The sequence below is a fragment of the Beta vulgaris genome, chromosome 8, assembly GCF_026745355.1.
Source record: "Beta vulgaris subsp. vulgaris cultivar EL10 chromosome 8, EL10.2, whole genome shotgun sequence".
NCBI classification, from domain to species: domain Eukaryota; kingdom Viridiplantae; phylum Streptophyta; class Magnoliopsida; order Caryophyllales; family Amaranthaceae; genus Beta; species Beta vulgaris.
The window spans coordinates 4434704-4457874 of record NC_079209.1 but is presented as its reverse complement, the minus strand read 5'-3'; the positions used below and the strand labels follow the sequence as shown (position 1 = coordinate 4457874).

Sequence of the window (23171 nt, the reverse complement as noted above, 5' to 3'; positions counted from 1 at the left end):
GTGGTCGAGCGGAAGCAAAGATACAAAGATTGAGAAAATAATAGACATGAAAATTTGGTAAGAAAAGTAATGTGAATAGACACACAATGGCTAAGTGGCTCTAAAATTATCTGATTATTGCCAATTTCAAAGGTGAAGAAAGGCAGCAAAGCATATATAAATCGACAAAGCATTTATAGGCAACAAGTATCTTAAAGAGAATTATGCATACTTACTCGTGGTATGAACTCGAGAGAGAATTATGCATACCTGTTACTAGTTGAACCCGATTGTAATTGCAGCTGGCGAAATAGACTCGACTTGATACCCGACGTGTTACCCGAAAGTAATGACTCGAAATAACCAGACCCGAAACAGAAGCACATGACCTGAAGTGACCTGACCTGAAATTGGCTCGGTAATGATGACATGAACCCAACTCGAAAAGTTGTCATATTAGTTACTTTTTAAAAAAAATTAAAGAAAAAATTGTCATGAAATATTATATATGAGTTAGCTACTGCCATTAATTATCTCACTTACTCTTATTAGTCTTATATTTGTTTTATTTATTTGCTACATTAGAAACTCGATTTAACATACGACATGATGCGTCCTGAATTCCAGGGTACCCGAGATGGAATCGCACCTGATCCGATCGAAACATGAACATAAAGCTGACTCGTAATGATCCGACCGGTATGACTCATTTGCCACTTCTAATTGTATCCTGTGTTTAGAAATATGTGACATGTTAGAACCTGATTTAAGAAGCATTAATGTCAAACCCGGGTTGTTTGTGAAAAGTCATAATTGAAGATCCTTGTAATATATAGACTTTTATCCCTAATGGTATTCAGAAGTTCATGAGCAACCCTGGAGACTTAAGGTACTTCACCTTGAGTCGAATAGTGATAATATGTTATGCTTTAAATAAAAAGCATATTGAACAATAAATAAAATCTCGACCTTACAATCATGTATCTTGATTCAAATGGAGTGAACACTACAAACTTTGCAAGTGGAATCGTTACCCATAAAGGGGAGTTTGTTCTTAATAGATTTACAAACTGATCCTATGAGAATAAACATGGTAGGTGCAAACGGATTCAAGCATCCAATTAGGAAGTCTACTTCTTCAAGGAGAAGTAGTCAAAAGAACATAATCATATTCTATTTCATCATAGTCAACTTCCTCATTTCTTTAGCTCTTTTCTCGTTCTCTTCACTTTCGAGCTTATTCTTTAGCTTTGAGCAATCGGAAAACATCATGCTCATGCATTTTGTAATATGGCATAAGTTCTTAAATTTATGTCATTTAGATATGGAAAGGTTTTTGGTAACTATTTCTCCGCGACATATCCTTTTATATATAATCTTTCGCCATTATCATTGGAATGTACTTTAAGGTTAAATCTGTTTTAAACTAAGAGCATGCTCTCCCCAGCTTATTTCCAGTTCAGTTCAGTTCAGCTCTATTCTTTTATAACTATTTTGTTAAATATTATTATTATGTTGGTCTAATTTATTTTACTAATTTCTCTTATTATTATTTTTATTTATTTATTTATATATATATATATATTATTATTATTAAGTATTATTATTATTATTATTATTATTATATCTATATATTATTTTGTTTATTATAGCTTTGCTCAGTATTATTGCTATTATTATTAGGAGGAACATGCATGGTTTAGGTTAAAAGCACAAATAAACCCACATTTTTTAGCCCATAAACCAATCAAATCGCGTCAAAACGGTTTATGATGCAATTTTGTGTGGTCCGACTCAATCATTATTTTTATTACTAAATATTAATATATCATTAAATCTAATTATTAAAATAGTAATATTAACTTACTTCTTAGATATCATTGTTATTATATAATCATCATCTAGTATTTATATATTAATACAAATATTATAAATTAATTATTATTAATTTTAATTATTATCATTAATTATTATTATTATTAGTTTATGATTATTAATATTATTTATTTATAATTATCATTTAAAAATATCCAAAATACTATTATTATTATTCATTATTATTACTTATTATAATTATTATTTAATATCATATTATTATTGTTTAAATATTATTTATATATTTATTACATTCAATTTAATTTAATTCAATTCAATTTAATTCAATTCAGTTCAGTTTAGTTCAGCTCAGCCTAGCTCAGCTCAGTTCAGTTCAGCTGTTTTATGCCGAAGAGAACAGACCCTAAATGATATTTAACATTTACAAATGATAAAATATCATTATTGTCATATACCATAATTTCCTTAAAAGATTTGTACAAAGGAGGTAGGAAGACAATTAGTGGAATAGGAGATTTTAGTAATACATGGAGGGACTATCCCCAAATATAGGAAGGTTTGAAGTATGGCTTCTTGGATTTCTTGTGTTGTTGGTTCATTGCTTCCAAAGTATGCTCAAGCTTCCACATCCATATTTACATATGTAACCATGTTGGAAACGTAACCTCCAGTTAAGTACAATGTATTAGATTAATGTAGAAGTTTTATAAATCAATGGCTAACTGGAGATTATGAAATTATCTAATTATTGCCAATTCATAAGATGAAGTTTAACAACAAAGTATTTATAAACCAACATAGCATTTGTGGACCAAAACGTAGTCTAGTGAGAATTTGGGCTACACTAAACCCAAATAGGTGTGTGTTGGGGGGGGGGGGCTACTATAGTGGTCCTGAATTTTGGGTACGGGTTCCAAAAAGGCTTAGCATAATAAAGCTTAAACCCACAATCTTTTAACAACAAACTAAATTCATTTTACCAGTAATTCAATGATATAATTGATGTCACATAAAGTAAGTAAATTATAAATAAATAGCAACAAGAATTTGAAGCAAAGCAAACACAATCCAATCAATTCCATCACCACTTTAATTTAATTGTTATTGACAATCCTGACTAACTTATTGTGCAACTGCAATGATCTTAAGATCGACCTTACGTCAAATCACCCAAACCATGACAACTGGGACCTTAAAGCCAGTTCCCATATTTATAGTGGTTATATTCTAGGTAAATAATATACTACATCCGTTTCATATTACTTGCAACGATTTGACATAAAGTATAAGTAGAAAATGTCTAATCGTTGCAAATAATATGAAACAGAGGTAGTATACAACTTTAAAAACTGATTAGAATTAAAATTAAAAGCAAAAACCTTGAAAGATAATCAAACATTAATAACTCTAATCTACATATGATTTCGCCATAAATTTCCAAACCTAATATACCAAATTTTTAAAAATACACTTAATTATTCTCGCATTAATCCAAGAATTCCATATATCAAACCGCGAAAATTATATTTATATCCATACATGATTAGCTAAAAACTAACCTAATTTTCAATTACCCACAAGCCATACCATAACTCCCTAGTCCCTAAGAAGGAACCTAAAAAGTCTAAAACGTAACGCTTGTGGTGAAGTACCAAGAAAAATCAAGCACACAGAAAATGGAGAATTTAGATCTTCTTCTTATTAGTACTACTACTTAATAAATAATCATCGTCGTAAATTTGTAATTCATTATTCATACCACCACAACTTTTGGGAGTTCCCAAATTTGACCCTCTCGATTGAACTAGGGTTTCTTTCTCTCTCCTCTTTTTCTTTCTTTTTTCTTTCTCTCTCGCCGAAGATTCCATCACAATACATCATCATCAAAAAAACAAAAACTAGAAAAATTAGAAAAACAAAAAGAAGGAGAAATTTAGCGAAAAAAAAACCCTAATAAATCTTCATATGACGGACTAAATCTATCAAATTTGATTTCCTCTTGTTGACGCTATCGTTTTGTTTTTATCATTGTGTGAGTTCATCTCAAATCAATTCAATAGATCTGCTTAAAATTTGGGCCTTGATTGTTACAAATCCCTAATTTTTACCCCTCTTTTGATCTGGATTTTTCGATTTTTTTTTTTAATTTGATAGATCTGTTACTTGTTGAATGAATGAAACACTGGATCTGACAGAAGAACGACGATTGATTTGAAGATGAAGAACTTTGAATTTGAAACCCTAGTTCAGATCGAACAACGTGAATTTGAAGTCAGAAAACTTTCTTAACGAATCTTGATTCTTTTTTTAATTTTTTTTTTTTGTAAATTGACGAACTCGGAAGAAAAAAAAGAAATTAAAAGGAAAAAAAAATAGAGACAATGATCAAATCGGTAGTATATGAAGGTGAAAATCTACTTGGAGAAGTAGAGATATATTTTCAGAACAACAACAACAACAAGAATTTAGAATTGATGAAGGGGATGAGGATAAGTCATTATTCAGAGATGAGTGAAAGATGTCCACCACTTGCAGTTCTTCATACAATTACAAAATCATCAGGTGGAATTTGCTTCAAAATGATGGAGTCATCTTCTCATACTAGTTCCAACAACAACAACAACAACAAGTTCTATTTTCAACAACAACAACAAGAATCGCAGCTTTTAGCTATGCACTCCAACTGTATCAGAGATAACAAGGTAAAACCCTTAAATCCAGCAACAACAACTACTACTACAACAGTTTCAACAACGTTGACAACAACATTGACAACAACAACAAATAGCACAATAGCGCAAATAAAAATGAAAATCACTTTGATGAGCAATTAAATGGCGTTAATTAAGTTGATGGGTTGAATTTTTTTCTGGGTAACTTGTACAAGTTGATGAACATTATTAAGGTAACAGATTGACAACAGTTGAGGATTAGTGTACTTTGATGATGAACATCTAAATTGATGGGTTGAAATTATTTTCTGGGTAACTTGTACAAGTTGATGAACATTATTATTAAGCTAAGAGATTGACAACAGTTGAGGATTAGTGTCCTTTGAGAACATCTAAACTGATGGGTTGAAATTATTTTCTGGGTAACTTTTACAAGTTGATGAACATTATTATTAAGCTAAGAGATTGGCAACAGTTGAGGATTAGTGTACTTTGATGAACATTTAAATTAATGGGCTGAAATTATTGTCTGGGTAACTTGTACAATTTGATGAACATTAAGCTAATGAATTGACGACAGTAGAGGATTAATTTACTCTGATGAACATCTAAATTGATCGGCTGAACTTTTTTCTGGGTAAGTTGTAGAATTTGATGAACATTAAGTTAACAGATTGAAAACACTTGAGTGTTGATGTACCCTGATGAACATTAAAATGGTATATTTAAATTGATGGGTTGAATTTTTCTGGGTATGTTATACAACTTGATGAACATTTGATAAATAAGATAAACAGATTGTGACAGTTCTGGGTTAAAATTAGATTGTGGGTTAAAATTAGATTGTGGGTCAAACTTGATAGCCCTTAGATGTGAATAATTACCGTTTTTTGCTTGGGTTATTTTCGAAATTTTGATTTGACTGAGAACAATTATTGACTGAAAATGAATTAAATTAGATTTTAGCTTTGAACTGAGTGGGACTTTGGCTAAGTGGTATTGTTGACTGACAGTTGTTCAGAAATGGAGAACTTGAAGGGAATCTTCTGTTGTATGATAATGTATACTTGAAAAGGGAAAATTTAATTTTAGCTCAGTTCTTTTGGGATAATGATATGAGGTTCTAATGACTTGGACCAGAGTTGGAGTGGCATGCACTCGTATATGTGATTGTTTTAACTTTGAGAGCTGAACCCTTGTGAAATTTTTGCAGACGGCTGTGGTGCCGCTTGGTGAGCAAGAGATCCATTTGGTGGCATTGCGCTCTAGAAGAATGGCCGGTGTAACTCCTTGCTTCTGGGGTTTCAGTGTCGCCCCAGGGTTATATGAATCTTGTCTTGGCTTGTTAAATCTTAGATGTCTGGGCATTGTGTTTGATCTAGACGAGACACTGATTGTTGCAAACACACTGCGGTCATTCGAGGATAGAATTGAGGCCTTGCAAAGGAAAATCAGTGTTGAAGCTGACCCACAACGAATAGCGGGTATGGTGGCCGAAGTGAAACGCTACCAAGAAGACAAGAGTATACTGAAGCAATATGCTGAAACTGATCAGGTGGTGGACAATGGAAAAGTCCACAAAATTCAAGCAGAAGTTATTCCAGCCCTATCTGACAACCACCAAACAGTTATTCGCCCCCTCATTCGGTTACAGGATAAGAACATTGTCCTAACACGAATTAATCCTCAGGTAACTTAGCTGGTTTATGCAGAATTGGCTGGTTTTGTTTCTTGAATTCCCCCCCTTTTCCTTTTACCCTCCTTTTTCGAATATCACTATCGTGCAATCAAGTATTTGCAAAGTGTATTCAAATTGATAGTTTGATGGTATCTATATTTTTGTATATGAATCATTTGGGTTAATTTTATATGCATAAGTTGGTTTTGTTTATCCAAATGCTTAACTGTTGTTTGTGTTCAGATTCGTGATACAAGTGTTCTTGTAAGGCTAAGACCTGCATGGGAAGATTTACGCAGCTATTTAACTGCCAGAGGTCGGAAACGCTTTGAGGTTTATGTTTGTACAATGGCTGAAAGAGACTATGCTCTAGAAATGTGGAGGCTTCTTGATCCAGACTCAAACTTGATATGTGCGAGGGAACTTTTGGATCGCATTGTCTGTGTCAAGTCTGGTAAGAGTTACAGAACGTGGTTTGTGTGTAATATATCTCTTTCAATCTGTCAGCCAGTGTCAGGGTTCTTTGCGTTCTTTGTTGACGAGGTGAACACATGTTATGCGCCTAGAACTATTTGTTGGATTGCGTTGTTCACATTCATCCTTTGATGTGTTTAACAGGATCAAAGAAGTCGCTGTTTAATGTTTTCCATGGTGGCATTTGTCATCCCAAAATGGCTTTGGTTATTGATGATCGTCTAAAGGTGTGGGATGAGAAAGATCAGCCGCGAGTGCATGTTGTTCCTGCATTTGCTCCTTATTATGCTCCCCAAGCCGAGGTATATGTTGAAGCAATTATTGGAGTCTTGTATTGCTGAATCAATTTTTTTTTTTTTTTTCTTTTAACTATTTGTACCTCCTTATTTTAGGCAAATAATGCCATCCCAGTTCTATGTGTGGCTAGAAATGTAGCATGCAATGTTCGAGGTGGTTTTTTCAAGTAAGTAATTTCTGTTATATCAAGTTAGTATTAATTGTAGCAAGCTCTTGTTCTTTGGAGGACCTTAACAATTAAGATATTCATCTACTTTAGTACTATTGAAAGACCAGCCGTTATTGGTTTTTCCCGAGTCTTAACAATTGCCTGATCTGATCTAGGTAGAGCGTTTGATTTTGCGTCAAATGTTATGTCACCTTTTTTTTTTCGAGCTTCATCTGACATATGGGTTTTATGACAGAGAATTTGATGAGGGTCTCTTGCAACGGGTTTCTGAGGTTTCTTTTGAAGATGATCCTAGAGATATCCCTTCTCCACCTGATGTGAGCAACTACTTGGTATCAGAGGTATTGGTGCTTCCTTTCCTTTTATTTTCTTTCATATGTATATATAGTATATTAGCCATTTAGATATTTCTAAAATTGTTTTTCGTTATCTTTTGTTTTGCTTCCGTACTTGGCCCTTGGGTAACAGTCATTGCTGTAAGTTGTAAGCTGCATGTTTTTCTTCTTTTGCATGTTACTAATGTCGTGGCCTGCAGGATGATGGTTCTGGTTCTAATGGAATTAAAGAATCAATGACTTTTGACGGGATGGCTGATGCAGAGGTTGAAAGAAGGCTTAAGGTAATGCCAATTCCTTTTTGATGACAACTTTGGCAATTACAGCTTCCCTTGCCATCCTTTCCTTTTGTATTTTAGTAGAAATCTGTTAGGGAAAATTTGGGACCCTGTTTATTCATATAGCAAGCTTCAATGTGATTGTCCTTATCGACTTATTGTGCTATCTGATTTCCACATTATAGTTGTTCTTATCGCTGTGAATATATTTTTGCTTTCCTCTTTCTCAGGAAGCAGTTTTATCCTCTTCTTCAGCTTCTCCACTTCCATCTGCAAATACTCCGGCGACTGTTAATTTCGATCATAGGCTGGCATCGTCTCTTCCATTCGCTGTTGCTACTTCTGCCCTGGCAATTCCACAGCCTGCACCTCAAGCAACAATCACACCTTACCATAATAACCTATTCTCGCAGGCAGGGCCTTTGGCTAGACCTTTGGGTAATATCGGTCCTCAAGACATTGGCCTGCACAATTCCCCCGCCCGAGAAGAAGGTGAAGTACCTGAATCTGAGCTAGATCCTGATACAAGGAGACGGCTTCTTATATTGCAGCATGGTCAAGATATGAGAGAAGGCCCACCAAATGAGCCTCCATTTCCAGCACGAACCCCAGTTCAAGCTCCTGTTACAGGTCCTGTTCCTGTTTCAGTTCCTGGTCCAGTGCCTGTTCCAGGTCCTGGCCCAGTTTCAGTCCCAGTTCCTGGTCCCATTCCCAGTCCTGTTCCAGTTCCTGTATCTGGTACCGTTCCAGGTCCTGGTCCACGTGTACAATCACGTGGGAGCTGGTTTCCAGTTGAGGATCACATCAGCCAGGGTCCCTTGAGTCGAGTAGCAGCTAAAGAGTTTCCTGTAGCTCCTGATGCTTCCCCTGTTGAGAAGCAGCGGCCACCTCCACCCTCTTTTCCTCGAAAAGTGGAGAGTTTAGGTTGGTCAGATCGAAATTATGCTGAAAAACAAAGACTGCCGAGGGAGGTATGTTTAAATTTGATTCCTGAAATCGGGCTTATGACTTATTAACGTAGTACATAGATGTTTGTCAATCTTTCTATGCAAAGATTATGACTTATTACCAGTAATTTTATGTGTTTTACAAAGAGCTTCTTCATCTGCAGGCTCTGCGCAGAGATGACAGATTGCGGTCAAACTATTCATTGCCCAGCCATCAGTCATTTCGAGGTAATTATTGACTTAGAGTCACAAATCTTGCTCTACAATGTTGGGCAATTATGTTGAGATTTGTAACTGGGATAACTCTGAAATTATTTTTGCAATTATTTTGATTTTTGAGATATAAAATGTCTTACGTTTTTCATTTTTTATGTGATCTTACTTGGTATGCAACCATATATGATTCGCTTCATCATACTTGTGCAAATATTCCATGGAAGTATGCAGGCAATGCAATCATCCAATCATCATTCTAATCCACATTCCACAGTGCAGTTTTGGACAGCTGTTTAACTTTCAATAATACTCAATGGAGTGGATGACTGCTTTGAAAGAAATTGCATGATTGCCTCTTATATTCGCTAAGAGTACTGGGGAATGATAATGTATTTATTTACTGAAGGCAGCTATATGTCTAGTTTTTTAAAAAAATCAAAATACCACTACCGAGTCTAAAATGAAATGCTTTTCTTTATTCCTACTGAAATTAGAAAGAGTATGGTAACTTAATCACATACAAGTGATACAACCGTCGTATTAGTATACTAATGAAATGACTTCACTATTCTTGGCTGTCAAATGTGTGTCTCTGATCCTTCAGATTCTATTAAAAATATCCTTGCACTTACACAGTGTGTTGGGGGAGCAATATTGAAGGTTTTGAATGGCAAGACACATAAAATTATGGTGGAAGGATGAAAAGTATGATGGGAGGGTTGGTGTGACATTCAGAGCTGCATCTTTGGCTATTCCTTGGAACTTTGACTATTTTCTGACTTCTCCTTTCCAGTGTGCTCTAAAAAGGCTTTGTATCTTCCCACTTTATCCAACTCGTCTTTTTCCAATCTGATTTATATCTTAGGCCGTTATTAGGAGCTCATTGTTTACATCTAATGACTAATATGATATATTGGTCATCATAATTTCCTCTCCCTTTTAAGCATAATAAGTATAGAAGCTTATGAGTCGTGCACTTGTCTATATATGGGGCAGGACAAGTGCGTTTTCCAATGAAGTGCAGATTATGCATGTATCTTCAGTGCGTCTTTCAGTGTTAGCTTAAAGAAGTTTCTAAATGTTTTGAACTTTTGGTATGAAATTGTAAATAGTATTTTTTCTTGCAAACAGTCCAACATATTTTCTGAATTACACAATATTTTGTGTCCTATCATTCTAGTTTTTGTGTTTTTGATGATTATTCTTCTTTGATGTCATTCTTGCCTCTTTTGAAGGTGATGAAATTTCATTGAGCCGATCAGCTTCCAGCAACAAAGATTTTGAAGTTGAACCTGAACGAGGTAGTTCATTTGCAGAGAGTCCTTCAATTGCTTTACACGACATTGCAATGAAGTGTGGAACCAAGGTAATCACATTAATGTTATTTAAATAGGTTGATCTCAAGTATCGAATATTTTAAACATGTTTCTACCCATCCACTGATTTTATTTTTCATGTATCTTTTGTAGGTTGAATTTAAGACAGGGTTGGTTGCTACCCCAGAGTTGAAGTTCTTACTGGAGGTTGTCTATCAGTCTTGTTGCATTAATTGATTAAATGTTAATTGTCCTACTAGATAATTGATAATCTTGTTTTGTCTCCATTGCACTGCTCTATCCTCTCAATTGATTGCTACCAAAGTTGTTCGTGTAGGTTATATATAGCTTTCTGCATCATTCTGATGCTCTTCTCTGAACACTTGATAGAAAGACCTCGTGTTATGGACATTTTCTCTATCATCCATACTAAGATCATAATGTTGTCTAACTTGCCTAAACTTGCATATGACGTCATGCATTGACATTGTAGAGTTTATTAGACTTGGCATTAGTTGTTATTTTGTGTAATTTATATAGGAACTAGGAATACATGGAGTACTATTCTTGGAAGGTCAAGTTGTGTTAGAATATTGTTCAGGGAACTCTTATTGTACCCAATACATTTTAATTGGCGTGAAGCTTTTCATTTCTGTTCCTGCTCTTGGAGTTGCATTTTATGGGACAGTACGAAGTGTGAACTTACATATCTACCATATTCTGTAAATATGTTGAAGTAGGGCTAAGGGTGGAAACTTTGTTGGCTTCCTAATTGTTACATTTAAAATATACTTCCTCCGTTCCTTTTTAATTGCAATGTTGGCCATATATGGAATTTTTATATTAATTGAAACATTCCTTATTTAGTGATATCCTCTCTCTATCTCTCTCCTATTTCATGAGCCCTACTTTTTGTCTATCTCTATCTCTGTCCTTTTATCATGTTTTTTTTTAAAAAATGTGTCAATTATGTTGCAATTATTATGGAACGGAGGAAGTATATTTTGCTTCTGTGTTTGATTAGAAAGATGTCAGAAAATATGGCCTAAATTAATGCAGGTTCCTAAACCATAGTGCTTGTTTACTTTTCAGCATTGACTTTCTTTTCTATTGGGTGTTATCATGCCATGGAGTTCATATATATCTCTGTCTGATGTTTTCTTCTGTATTAGAATGATTGTTTATTTTTATGTCTGACATATCTTGATCTACTTGTTGACTGTATGAATTTTTAGGCTTATTTTGCTGGAGATAAAATTGGTGAAGGCACTGGTACAACCAGAAGGGAAGCCCAGCATCGCGCTGCAGAGGCTGCTTTGATGAATCTGGCTGGTGAGATTGTCTAAAAATAGTTTCCATCTCTTTTCAAACTTGAATCATGTAAGAGTTGGTTGGTGCGACTCCCTACGTAAACTAGGGATGGATGATTGAGAGAGCAGGCTAAGAATGAGGATAACATCAGTTGAATGAGCAAGATATTATTTAGGCTTGCAGTTTGTTATTTAAAATATCAACTAGAAGAACTGCTAATGCGAACTTGTAGGACTACAGATGCCCGAGTGTAGAAGGGTATGAACGGTATCGTATTGCATGAGTTCCTTATGGCCTGAGCATATGGACTTTGGTAGTTTACTTGAGATTGCACCCATAAAAATTTGTATTCTCGTTTAGCATGAATAAATTGAAACATGAAGGTAGTAAAGTGAAGATAAGGCAATGCCTATGTAAATGGATATTACATTGCACACGCTCTGAACAAATCTAGAATCTCCTTTTGTTAGTTCCACGGACATAGACTAAATAGCTCTGCTTAAATAAGCTGAAATGTGTTGCTAAAGGGAGATAGAAAATAAACCTTTTATTGGGTGTCGGTCAAATGCCCAAGAAAGGGGAGACGAGTAGTTTTGCTCTGGTTTAACTTGTATGTACTTGTGCTATTTTCTTTTTTTAATGATTGGACTTTGTGTAAGACTTGAACTTGTACCTCTGCAATAGCTGGTCTATAGGGCGGAGGAAGTGCAGAGTGTTGACCCCTCATGTTGTTGGGTTTTATGTTACTTAAATGGGAAAGAACTGATGTGAAATCTCACCCTTTTTGGCTTCGGAAAGCATAGTAGAAACCATAGGACTGATTTGTGTAATCCTTGGATTTCCTTATAGATTATGGATCTTGTGCCCAGCCTAGCCCATCCCAACCCCTTTTTTTTGATGTCCGATCCCTGTTCCTGCTCCTCCACCCACTGCTACCCTGCCCGGCTGACTGATGTCACGGTGCTTGTGCACCTTTTTTTTCCCTCTGCGTTATCTGATTATTTATCCTTCTAGTATGCTTGGTGATACTCGTAGTTCATCTTTGGTTATAATCTTGATTATCATCTAGAATTTCGAAATGGTCATTTGGTGGAGCAGATCTATAGCATGCCTGTGAGTTGAGTTTGAGCTTTTGTTTTACATGCGATTTCCTTTGTACAATGTATATTATTGTTGCCTTAAAGAGACTTCTAAGTTCTACCTGGGGCCGTGTACGGAGCGAGGGTGAGTATAAAATATCCTACAGACAATCTCTTTATTTTGGTATAACAGAAAGGTTGTTTCCATGTTCCATTGATCTAAAATACAAACAACCATCTATTATGCAGCAGACACAGTTTAGTGCGTCATTTTGATTGAGCTATAGGTGGGAGACAGGTTAATTCAATTCGGTTCAGTCAGGTTCTTTGTGGTTAGGTCTTGGTGGGGAGTCATTTTGTTAAGGCTGGGTCACATTTTCACAACGGGCCATAGTTTGGTTTGTTTTCAGTAGTTTATTATGAAATCAATTGCATAATACATTTCAATCTTGAGGCGGGTCTGGTTGGGATAATTTCTGTGTCAGCTTTGCTAGGTCTAGATAGAACCAGCCCAATGTATTTGGATTTTGGAAGCCAAAGATTACTAAATCGACAGCTCTCTTGAAAATGGGAAGTCTGTATACTTTGTAGCTTTAATGAGTTGTGCTTGTGGATTTTAATTTTTATCTGCCTGCCTCCAGATGATGTTTCAATACAATTCTGATATTTTTTTTAAGAATTTAATGAATTGGGTCATTGTATTTGTATGATTATTGGTGATTTTGAGCTTCAAGACTTGGTAATTGCAGATAAGTATTTGACCCACATAAAGTCTGATTCTAGCACTCCGCAAAGTGATACAAGCAGGGGTCATAGTCCAATTGACACGGGATTTGTAAGTGATGCAAACTCTCACGGTGATGGCATTTCAAGGAAAGAGGATATAATTCCTTCATCTGAGATGACCGGGTTGGATGACTCTAATGTAGATGGGTCAAAGAACTCCATGGGTTCAGTTTCCGTTCTTAAAGAATTGGTAGGTGTCAAATTGTGAATAATTTGGTCTTTTTTCTGTCTATGCTTTACCCTCTAGTCTTTTGGTTGTGTTCTTTCCAGTGTTTGAGAGAGGGCCTAGGTGTCGATTTTAAAGGTCAATCTCCAACTTCAACTAATTCAGTCGACAGAGATGAAATACATGCGGAGGTACTGAATTCAGTGTTAAACTTATAAATTCTGATCTGTTGTATACCCTTCGTCAAATTAATGGTCAACTATACTTGGTTTAATTGTCCATAAAATGTTGTCACCTGATAAACTTCATTTTGGCTAACACAAGCCCTCGCCGGAGGAGAGTTTGACCACATACAAGGTTGGTAGGGTTTCATTAGCATGTAGATAATTTCTTGTCAAGGTAAATATTCCACGATCCAACATCATAGCTCTTGGATCTGTTTGATTGTAAACCAATTGGTGACCCACCAATATGTTAGTCATTCTCTCTTTATTTCTTCAATGTGAGACAACTAGTCCCAACTCACATGTGGGTTATACTCTTGATCATCACCTCTCTTAAAATAGTAATGGTTTATGATTGGAAATTTCAAAACTTCCCTACTTAGATTAAATGAGGGGGTGTCCACAGTGCAATTATTTAATGGTTTTGAAGTAGAACAATTTCATATTTCTAATCATGAAGAAATGGGAGTATTGGACAGTGTGAAATTAATACTGGGACTGGGGATCTACTAGTTTTAAGGCTCGATCAAATGCAGAATTTATTATGACTTTGTAACAGCATTTATATGAGAATTTCGTAATTTGTTGATTCCGATCCAGGTTCGCTTATCGATCATATGTTTGTCATCTAATATGTTATGTAGGTGGAAATAAATGGGCAAGTTCTGGGCAAGGGTACAGGATTGACATGGGATGAGGCGAAAATGCAGGTATGAGCTCTTTCTGCTTGCCTCCTTTGCAATCACCTCTTTCAAGACAAACACAAACACGCACATCCACATCAGTAAATATATAGGAAAGAGCAGGAATTTTGGGTGGAGAATCCTGTATTATGGAGGGTTTGTGGTGATTTTGCTTGCCTTTTGTCAGGCTGCTGAGATGGCTCTTACAAGTCTTAATTCTATGATCGGTCAATTTAATAAGCGTCCAAGTTCTCCGCGGTTAGTACCACCTTTAGAATGATATTAAATGGTGTGCTATATACTACTTGCTATCAGAGTTTTACACCCTGTTTGATCATATCACTTACAGGTTGTTGCAAGGGATGCCAAATAAACGCTTGAAGCCAGAGTATCCTAGAGTAGTAGACCATTTGCCGTCTTCAAGATATCCAAGGAATGCATCACCTGTACCTTGACATGTAAAACATACCTTGCTTTCTTTTGTGATCATATGGTGTGGCTGATGTACAGCTTTGCCACACCCTGGCATCACCACATGCCAGGACTTTTGTGGGGGGGGGGGGGACTTTTCATTCTCCTGAAAGCCCGGTCTCCGAATCGGCCTTTACTGGGATACATAATTTTCAAGACAAGCTGTTGATTGCTTCCAGTTTTGAAGTCCAGTGTAGGCTTAGAATCAACATTAGATGATGTTGCCAGTATTCCGAATATTTCGAGGTTTTGTTAACTGCCGAACGGAGTAAATGCAAAATGTTCCTCCATGAGCTGATTTAATGAAAAGTCATTCGAAGATGTTTGAGATGCTGGTGAAATACATGAGTCTTGATCGAGGGATAAATGCTCCACGTCCAGGACTCTCCATGTACAGTTGAGACTCATTGCTGTAGAAAATTTAAATGGAAAGGCATTCCTCTCGGCGATCCCGGGTATAATTGGCTGGATGGTTGCAGGATGGAAATATCATTTTTTTGGCTTACCAGATATATTTCAAACTTGGTCTGGCTAAAAGTTTTGTTCGAAGCCAGTAACAAATGTTGTCCGTGTAGGCATGATATGCTTTGTATGTTAACTAACACCGTTGTAGCTAGTGTTTTGTTACACAATCAGAATCTCTATACCAAGCATAAGAGAAATTTTCATAGTTGCTGAAATATTTTACATGAGCCAGTGGAATTATAAAGAATATCGCCCGTTTACTTTTGAGTAATACAGAAATTGTCTCTGTTCTTTTTTGTTTTATGTAAAATGTATCTCAGAGGTGTGGTATCTTATATCTTAGACTCTTAGTTGATATTACCAGAACATCCCTATCTCAGGCCTTTTGAATGCTTGTTTGGTTCAAGTAATAGAGCATGAGAAGTAGAAGCTCTTAGAAGAATATGTGGAATTGTTTAGTTGATGAGAACTGAGTAAGTGACATATTGTTCGATATTTTACTTGTTAAATGGAGGAGCTTTTTTAACCCAGTCTTTCTAGTGTGCAAAAATGCTCTTCCGGAGATGCAAAATATCGAGGTAAGTATGGATGCCTCGAGTAACACAATTTTGAGTGCAGGTGTTTCAATGCAGGATAAAATGAATGGGTTGGACAATCCACTCACAAGAGAAGAAGAAAGGACAAATGGTACTAGCAAAGAGGCAAAGTGCTCGTTTGTAAGGTGCAGAAGATCGTTTGGAAGAGTCGATGTTATGCCTAACTCCAACTCCAAAAGATTGCTCATGAAAAGGATACAAAGAACTGTCGTCTCGATTAAGAGGAGAAATGTTCCAATGCTGGATAAAATCAAAAATTCGAACTGTCCACTCAAAGAAGAAGAAGAAAGACTAGTTGTTACGAACATAAAGGAAAAGAGTTCGTATGTAAGGAGAAGACAATCGCTTGGACGAGTCGTTGTCATGCCCATCTCACGTTCCAAAAGAAGTTTAGGAAGAGGATACACAACAGTGACATCCCTCAAGTAGGATCCAAGCGAAAAAGTAATACTCCACAAGTCCACAATCGTCGGACCTATCTTATCATATTATTAAGAAGAAACATGTTAGTCTAGTTTGCTCTTGTTTTAATGCTTGTCTTTGTAGGGTTTGTGGTCAAGTCAAGAATTCCTAAACCTAGCAAGTGGTGCTAGCATAAGTTGGTTCTAAGTGTTTTTTTCTTTTTGTTTTATGCAAATTTTCCCAATGTCAAAAAAAATTCCAATGAGCTTTTATACTTTCTGAACTCTAACCACTAACCAGAGCAATTATGTTGTTGAAAAATATGAAACTTTCTTGGTTGTGAAATTTCATAATATGTGTATTTCCTTCGATTTTGTTAGTATCGACTTTACTTTATGGGTTGTCATTTATAAGTCTACCCGTTTTATTTTTCTATTTTTGGAATGGTCCTCCAATTTTATATTTATTTTTACAAATGAATTTCTCTTTTAATGAGTCACCTACCTTCTTTACAAAAGAATTAGCATTTTATGCACGCGATGCGTGCACTGATTTCAAAAATTGTTATTCTATTATATACTTCATCCGTAAGTTATGATTACAATTAAAATGTGAGAATTTTAAAATTGTTTAGAATGGCAAGCTGAAATGAGAAAAGATTCTTAAATTGTTTTTTGTAATTTTTTTTCATTCCAATAGATCATGTAATTTAGTATTTTCAGAGAGGAGACACCATCTTCCTCCATCCTTTCCTTATATAATAGAGATTTATACTTTATATTCCCTTTTATGATCCATATAAGTGGGTAAACTAATAATATCGAAGAGTGTATATACTCAACCAAACAATGACTACATAAAAAAGTAGAGAAAATATGATTCACTCACCGATCACCAAGTAAAAAAAACAAACAAACAAAAGGAGTATCATTCATTCATGAGGATGCATTCTCTTCAGAATCAAAAAGTAAGTTTTGATCTAATAAGTCTCAACCGGTTACAATAAGGTCTAATTAGGTGTAATAAGTTTCAATCAAGTATAATAAATTTCAATAAGGTTCAAGCAGATTCATTAGGTGTCCTCTTTAACTTAAAAAATAAGTTTAAGGTCCAATAAGTTTATATCATATCCAATAAGACCTAGATTAGATTTGATCAGGTCTAACACAACACTAAAAAATAAGGGTCAATCAGGTCTAATAAATTCATGTTTTCTCAGGTGAAGAGAACGCACCCTCAATAGGTTTAAATAAGTTATGGGATTTCCAGGTGAAGACAACGCACCCCAAAACAGACATTTCAACAAACCATTTCATTTTGCTCACATGTGACATGACTGCAAATCTACACAAGGTGAACGGGAGACATTATGTTTTTGTTCTATCGGTGAGGTTGAAAGACGAATATTTTTTTTTTGATCTATATGACTCACGAAGACAGTAAAAAGTATAAAGAATGGAAGAGGAATTTGGACATGTGACGTATCATTCACAACACCTCAATCTTAACTACTACTAGACCAGGACAACCTTGATAAGAGTATTATGGAAAAATGTCATGCTGCATTTCTTTTGTTCTAAAACAAATCTAAACATCCTCTAGATAAAGCTGCTTTACTCTTTCCTACATAAATTTACTGCGGTAAGAAGGGCTGTCATTTAGCTCCTTTCTTAAACAAGAACAAAAGAAAAAAGTCCATCCACTGTCAATACTCAATACAGTCGTATAAAAGTCGTAAACTTTCGAACTACCACTAGAACAATAAAATTCTCAGATCATCAAGATCCGCCATTTTCACTCTTTCAAGCTCTCAACCTTACTTCCTCCAGGAGAGAGAAAATCAAGAGAGAGAAAAATCAGTTGAATCGAAGATGTCTTCATTCGACACCTTCAGCAATGACGGCGATGAGCTCAGAACCTCCGATCGTCCTTTCGACGATGGATACGTCGGCTACGATCCTAACCTTCCTTCGCAACGCTTCGATCCGTCTTCCTTTAACGATTTTTCCGGCGCCGATGAAGTTACCGTTGAAAATGAAGTGGAAGATGATTCACCGATGCCGTTCGGCGCAAACCCTAGCTACAATGAATCGCCGTTTAGTGATCCGATCGCTGTTTCTAACGGTAATGGAAAACCTTACGATTTAGGAGTTGATGAAGATGGAGTTTTCTCTTCTGATGGTCCTATGCTTCCTCCTCCTGATCAGATGCATGAGGAAGGTTTCGCTCTTCGCGAGTGGCGTCAGTGAGTTTTTGTTTTGTTTTTCTTGTTTTCCTGTCATTGATTTGCTTGATTTTAGTTTAGTTTTGTGTAGATCTGATTGCTGTTTTTCTTTTGGATTGTTATGTTTTGACTTTGGATTTGTATGTGGATGAAATTGAATATTATTGCTATTTTTAGATGTATGCATGTATAAAGTGTGATTTGGATGTTTTTACCTTGCACGATGAATTGGATCCAAATTTGATGAGGATAATATATTGTAACTATTGTATGTCTATGTGGATGACATTGAATGTTGTTACTATTTTCAGATGTATGCATGTATAAAGTGTGAGTTGAATGTTTTTATTTTTCATGTTAAATTGGATCCAAATTTGATGAGGATGAGGATAATGTTAGTATTCTTCTAACGAAGTGAAGAAATTTATGGCCAAATCGTGAAATAGTTAGGGATGTTGTCGTGTAAATCTGGACCTTATCAGCAAGTTGCCAACACTTGGTGGTGGGTTTCTTTGGCTTTACTTTGAGGATAATAGGAGTATGAGTGATGTTCTAATAATTATTTTCAAAGTGAAGTAGTAATCCATCGGACAAATTTTGACTGAACAAGAAAGTAATCGCGTACAGCTTGTGATCTTGACCTTCCCAGATATTGCCATCAATGGGGATTTATGTATCGTGGTGGATTTTGTTTTGTTTTAATTGTGTTAATTAGACAGTGAATCTTGTGAGTGTAGTAGATGTTAGATTCACCATGAATCCTAACTTCCTAAGTGTAGGGAATCTGCGATTGATCTGTAAATTAAAATCCTTATATTTGTGAAGAGTCGGAAACTTTCAATAAATGAAGCCTCAATTAAGGCTGTGGAAGGTTTGAAGGACAGTATTTGTAATTGATTTTTTTGTAATTACGTTGTCCATTGTTTTGTACCTTGCCAGAGAAATAGCATAGGGGAGATTTGGGGGTGGATGGAGGGAGGAGAAAAAGTAATAATGAGATGCAATGAAAAGTGTCCACTTTTTTTCTTCTAAGAAGGAAAATCTTTTCCAACAAGGAAAGTTTTTACTAATAATGTTAGTTTCTTTTGGAGAAGGTTTTTGCCCCAATCAAACACAACCAATGAGTAACCAATTTTGCTGTTCCTAACAATAACATGGTAAAGAAAAACAAAAAAAAGGATATCACCTCCAACTTGGGCTGTCTGATTATGTTGGTTTAAGGTAAGAACTGGAGAGAGGCTATTAGCTCAGGGGTGGGGGAGGGAAGTAGTCAACTCCGTATTGGTTAGTAGTTAAAGGATCTTGTTAAATCAACATGTTTGGGTAATTAAAGGGTTTGGTTTTGTTGCTTGATATTGCGTAAATATTGTCCAAGAGTGATATGGGAAGTGACAGTGGTTTTGGATATTCTGTCAGTTATCTTTCAGGATACTTTTTCTTTTTTGGGTAACACATATGATGGAACCTACTAGTCTCTGCTGTAGGTCAATAGATCTCAGATGATTGTCATAACAAACATGTTGTGTCTATCACTTTGTGTATATAAGCAGATGACACGTTAAATACGGCTTTTTAATCAAGCACTATGAAAGTAGATACCTTTCAAGGCCTTGTGAGCAAAATTTTGGTTGATAATAGAAAATATTTGCTCAAAAGTTTTAGGTCAGCAATAGAAAAACTCTATTTGCTAGTATTTGCAGTGATGGATGGCCCTCAAGAGTTGGTGGTGGATGGTAATAGAATCCTATCCCTTATGCCCATATACTATAAACTGAAGACTCCCTTCCCAATCTCTCAGACAACAACACCTTTACCGCCTTACGCGTTAGTGGCCTGCGCCAGCTTTTGTCTCCCGGCTCCCTTGACTGTCTAAGTTATTGGTCAATAGTTTGTCTTTTTATCATTCTTGTTGCCTGGAGATGGATGTCATGGATCTGGATACAAGTATGGTTGCATAACGAACTGTCAAGACAAGAAAAGGCAACTTAAAACAAGCTCGGTTTAAAATTATGCGTCCATGTCTCTGAAACATGCTAATGTATGAGTGTTAAGACACGTGACATATTACCTTCCAGAACTGTCTGTGTAAGGGTGACAAGAATGCTATCTTTACCTGAACTTTGCTGAACTTATCTGTACTTATTTGAACTGAGAACTTATTGAACCTTATATTTAGAAGACACTAGAACTAATTGGAACTATACTGAACTTATTTGACCTTTTCAGAACTGATCTCAATAACTTACTAGACTTGGAACTTATTTTTTTAGGACGCATCTTGCACCCTTACCTAGGTAACCAAAGCACACTGCTGAGGAGTTAGCCTACCTTTATTTACTATGTGACACCATCTCTTTTGGAGGAATTGCTCAAGCGATATATCATTATATCCCCTGTGATCTTAATTGAAATGGAGAACACATACTATTTGTTAGGCTACTGTGACCGCTTCATGTGAAAAATTTGCTGACTGCGATTCATATAATGCTTTTTATAACACACATATCAAGTGACACAGTTTGGCTTCCCCCCTCCCCCCTTTCAAAAAAAAACCCTGAGAAATGGAATCTATGCAGTTTAAGGAAGATGATCCTTTTGACAGTCTAGCTTTTACCGTAAGCTTGATGTATAATCTTTGTTTTCTTCTGCCGCTGTGCCTGGTTTTGTTTTAGCTTTGTAAAGACTTGGCAAGGTGGACTACTACTTAAGTTCAATTATGTAGCTTTTCCCAGGAAAAATATGCTGAAATTTTAATATGTGGATGGTGGTTTGTGCAGTCAAAATTCCCTTAGGCTGGAGGAAAAGGAAAAGAAGGAAAAGGAAATGAGAATGCAAATTATTGAAGAAGCTGAGGAGTACAAGCGTGCATTTTTTGAGAAGAGAAAACTTAACACGGAAACCAACAAAAACAATAATAGGGACAAAGAGAAGGTATCTTCTATATATGCTGCCACCCTCTGCTTTACCATTACACACCCTTTCATCTCTTAATATCTGTTCTATTGGCTTGGCATTGAGCAGATATACTTGACTAATCAAGAGAAGTTCCATAAAGAAGCAGATAAACAGTACTGGAAAGCAATAGCAGAACTCATCCCTCATGAGGTTCCTACCATCGAAAAGAGGAGAGGAAAGAAAGAAGATGACAAGAAGCCATCAATAACTGTTATCCAAGGTCCTAAGCCTGGGAAGCCCACCGATATGTCAAGGATGCGACACATACTAGTGAAGCTGAAGCACACACCCCCACCCCACATGATTCCACCAAAGCCCGAGCCTGCTAAGGATGGCAAAGATGGAAAGGGAGGGAAAGATGCCAAAACCGGTAAAGATGCCAAAACTGATAAAGATGCCAAAACTGATAAAGATGCAGCAAAAACCGCTTCTGGTCCTGTTAAAGATGCTACTCCCAATGGTCCTCAAAAGTCCGAGGATGAAGCTTCAACAGCTGAGCAGCCAGCCCCAGAAGCTGAGCCTGTAGCAATTGCTTGATATACTTGAATGTGTTTGTCCAGATCTTTTTGTTTGTTTTGTTCTATAAGGAATCCTAATTTCATACTGTTCTGATTTCTCGGTGTCATGTATGATCGAGAAAGTCCGTTCCAAGCTCAGCATTGTCCACGAGACTTATGTCTTTCTTCTCAGGCATAGAATACATTCTTTAGTTTTCTCTTTTGGGGAGTTGTATCCAGGTTTTGGATTTGTATTTGCTAAGTTTGTGTCAACAGAAAGTGAAGCATATTGCTCCTTGCCTCCTTGAGTACTTTTTCTGTAACAATGTCAATTTGTTCATTTCTTGTAGCCAGTAAATTTTTTAATTAATGTTGTCATGAACCGGTGGTTTTATGAGATGCATTTTCCTAAGTTTCACTTGCAAGTCATAGCTGCCATACGAATACAGTTAGTGCTGGCTCACTCGGCAGGATTTTCTTGAAAGTTTTATATGGTATCATATCATGCATTAGTGCTCCAAAGTTTGTCAAAAAGAAATTTCTTGAGGGCACAAAGACTGTCATTTTAATCTTCAACAATTTAATGATTCTTCCTTCACCGTTCGTTAGCAACACTTTTTGAAAATTGGTCCTTTTAAGGAATTGAAGTAGATTACTACAATCATTATGACCTTGCTTGGTTAAGAATATCCTTAGATGTAATGTGAAAATTTCTAAAATTCTACTCACTTATTTAGGATGTGGATAAAGATCATTCAAAATGACATGTAGATTGTTTCTTTTAAGAACATTCAAATTAGACATGTAGAGGATTTTCTTACATCAAACTTCTAAGTTATAGATCCTTACAGTTTTATAAATAGTGGGTTGAGCTTTCTTAAATTCTGTCCAAAATATTTTAGAATCAAACATTTGAATCGGGTATTGTTAAACATCGCCCATAAATTACTTAAAATCGCCCAAAATATATTTTTATAGCCCAATTTACCCTTTCCTCTTTTCTACACTACCCACCACCCCACCACCACCAACCTTCTGCCATTTCACCTTCTCTTTCCCCACCACCCCAGCACCACGTACCTGCCCACTATCACCGTCGCCGCACAATCAATCCT

General features: G+C 36.0%; 2 protein-coding genes across 2 annotated transcripts; both read left to right on the top strand.

The window, feature by feature from the left end:
- The first annotated feature begins 3515 nt into the window (after positions 1–3515).
- Positions 3516–15678, top strand: LOC104900739 (RNA polymerase II C-terminal domain phosphatase-like 1). Its single transcript, XM_010688244.4, has 18 exons — positions 3516–3847; positions 3970–4517; positions 5701–6177; positions 6409–6619; positions 6784–6941; positions 7032–7102; positions 7341–7446; positions 7641–7724; positions 7949–8689; positions 8830–8893; positions 10117–10247; positions 10351–10404; positions 11433–11529; positions 13337–13563; positions 13644–13730; positions 14408–14473; positions 14634–14704; positions 14796–15678. Exons 2-18 carry the CDS (start codon positions 4197–4199, stop codon positions 14899–14901), a joined length of 3072 nt encoding a protein of 1023 aa, XP_010686546.1. The 5' UTR covers positions 3516–3847; positions 3970–4196; the 3' UTR covers positions 14902–15678.
- Positions 15679–18044: 2366 nt separating this feature from the next.
- Positions 18045–22355, top strand: LOC104900738 (clathrin light chain 2). Its single transcript, XM_010688242.4, has 3 exons — positions 18045–18625; positions 21382–21535; positions 21626–22355. Exons 1-3 carry the CDS (start codon positions 18252–18254, stop codon positions 22094–22096), a joined length of 999 nt encoding a protein of 332 aa, XP_010686544.1. The 5' UTR covers positions 18045–18251; the 3' UTR covers positions 22097–22355.
- Positions 22356–23171: the final 816 nt, after the last annotated feature.

Bases quoted from the DNA above. Each gene is read 5' to 3' on its own strand.
- LOC104900739 (XM_010688244.4), top strand. From the start codon at position 4,197: ATGATCAAATCGGTAGTATATGAAGGTGAAAATCTACTTGGAGAAGTA. The intron at 6,178-6,408 runs GTAACTTAGCTG...GTTTGTGTTCAG, and splicing joins TAACACGAATTAATCCTCAG to ATTCGTGATACAAGTGTTCT. The intron at 13,731-14,407 runs GTACTGAATTCA...TATGTTATGTAG, and splicing joins GAGATGAAATACATGCGGAG to GTGGAAATAAATGGGCAAGT.
- LOC104900738 (XM_010688242.4), top strand. From the start codon at position 18,252: ATGTCTTCATTCGACACCTTCAGCAATGACGGCGATGAGCTCAGAACC. The intron at 18,626-21,381 runs GTGAGTTTTTGT...TGGTTTGTGCAG, and splicing joins GCTCTTCGCGAGTGGCGTCA to TCAAAATTCCCTTAGGCTGG. The intron at 21,536-21,625 runs GTATCTTCTATA...GGCATTGAGCAG, and splicing joins ATAATAGGGACAAAGAGAAG to ATATACTTGACTAATCAAGA.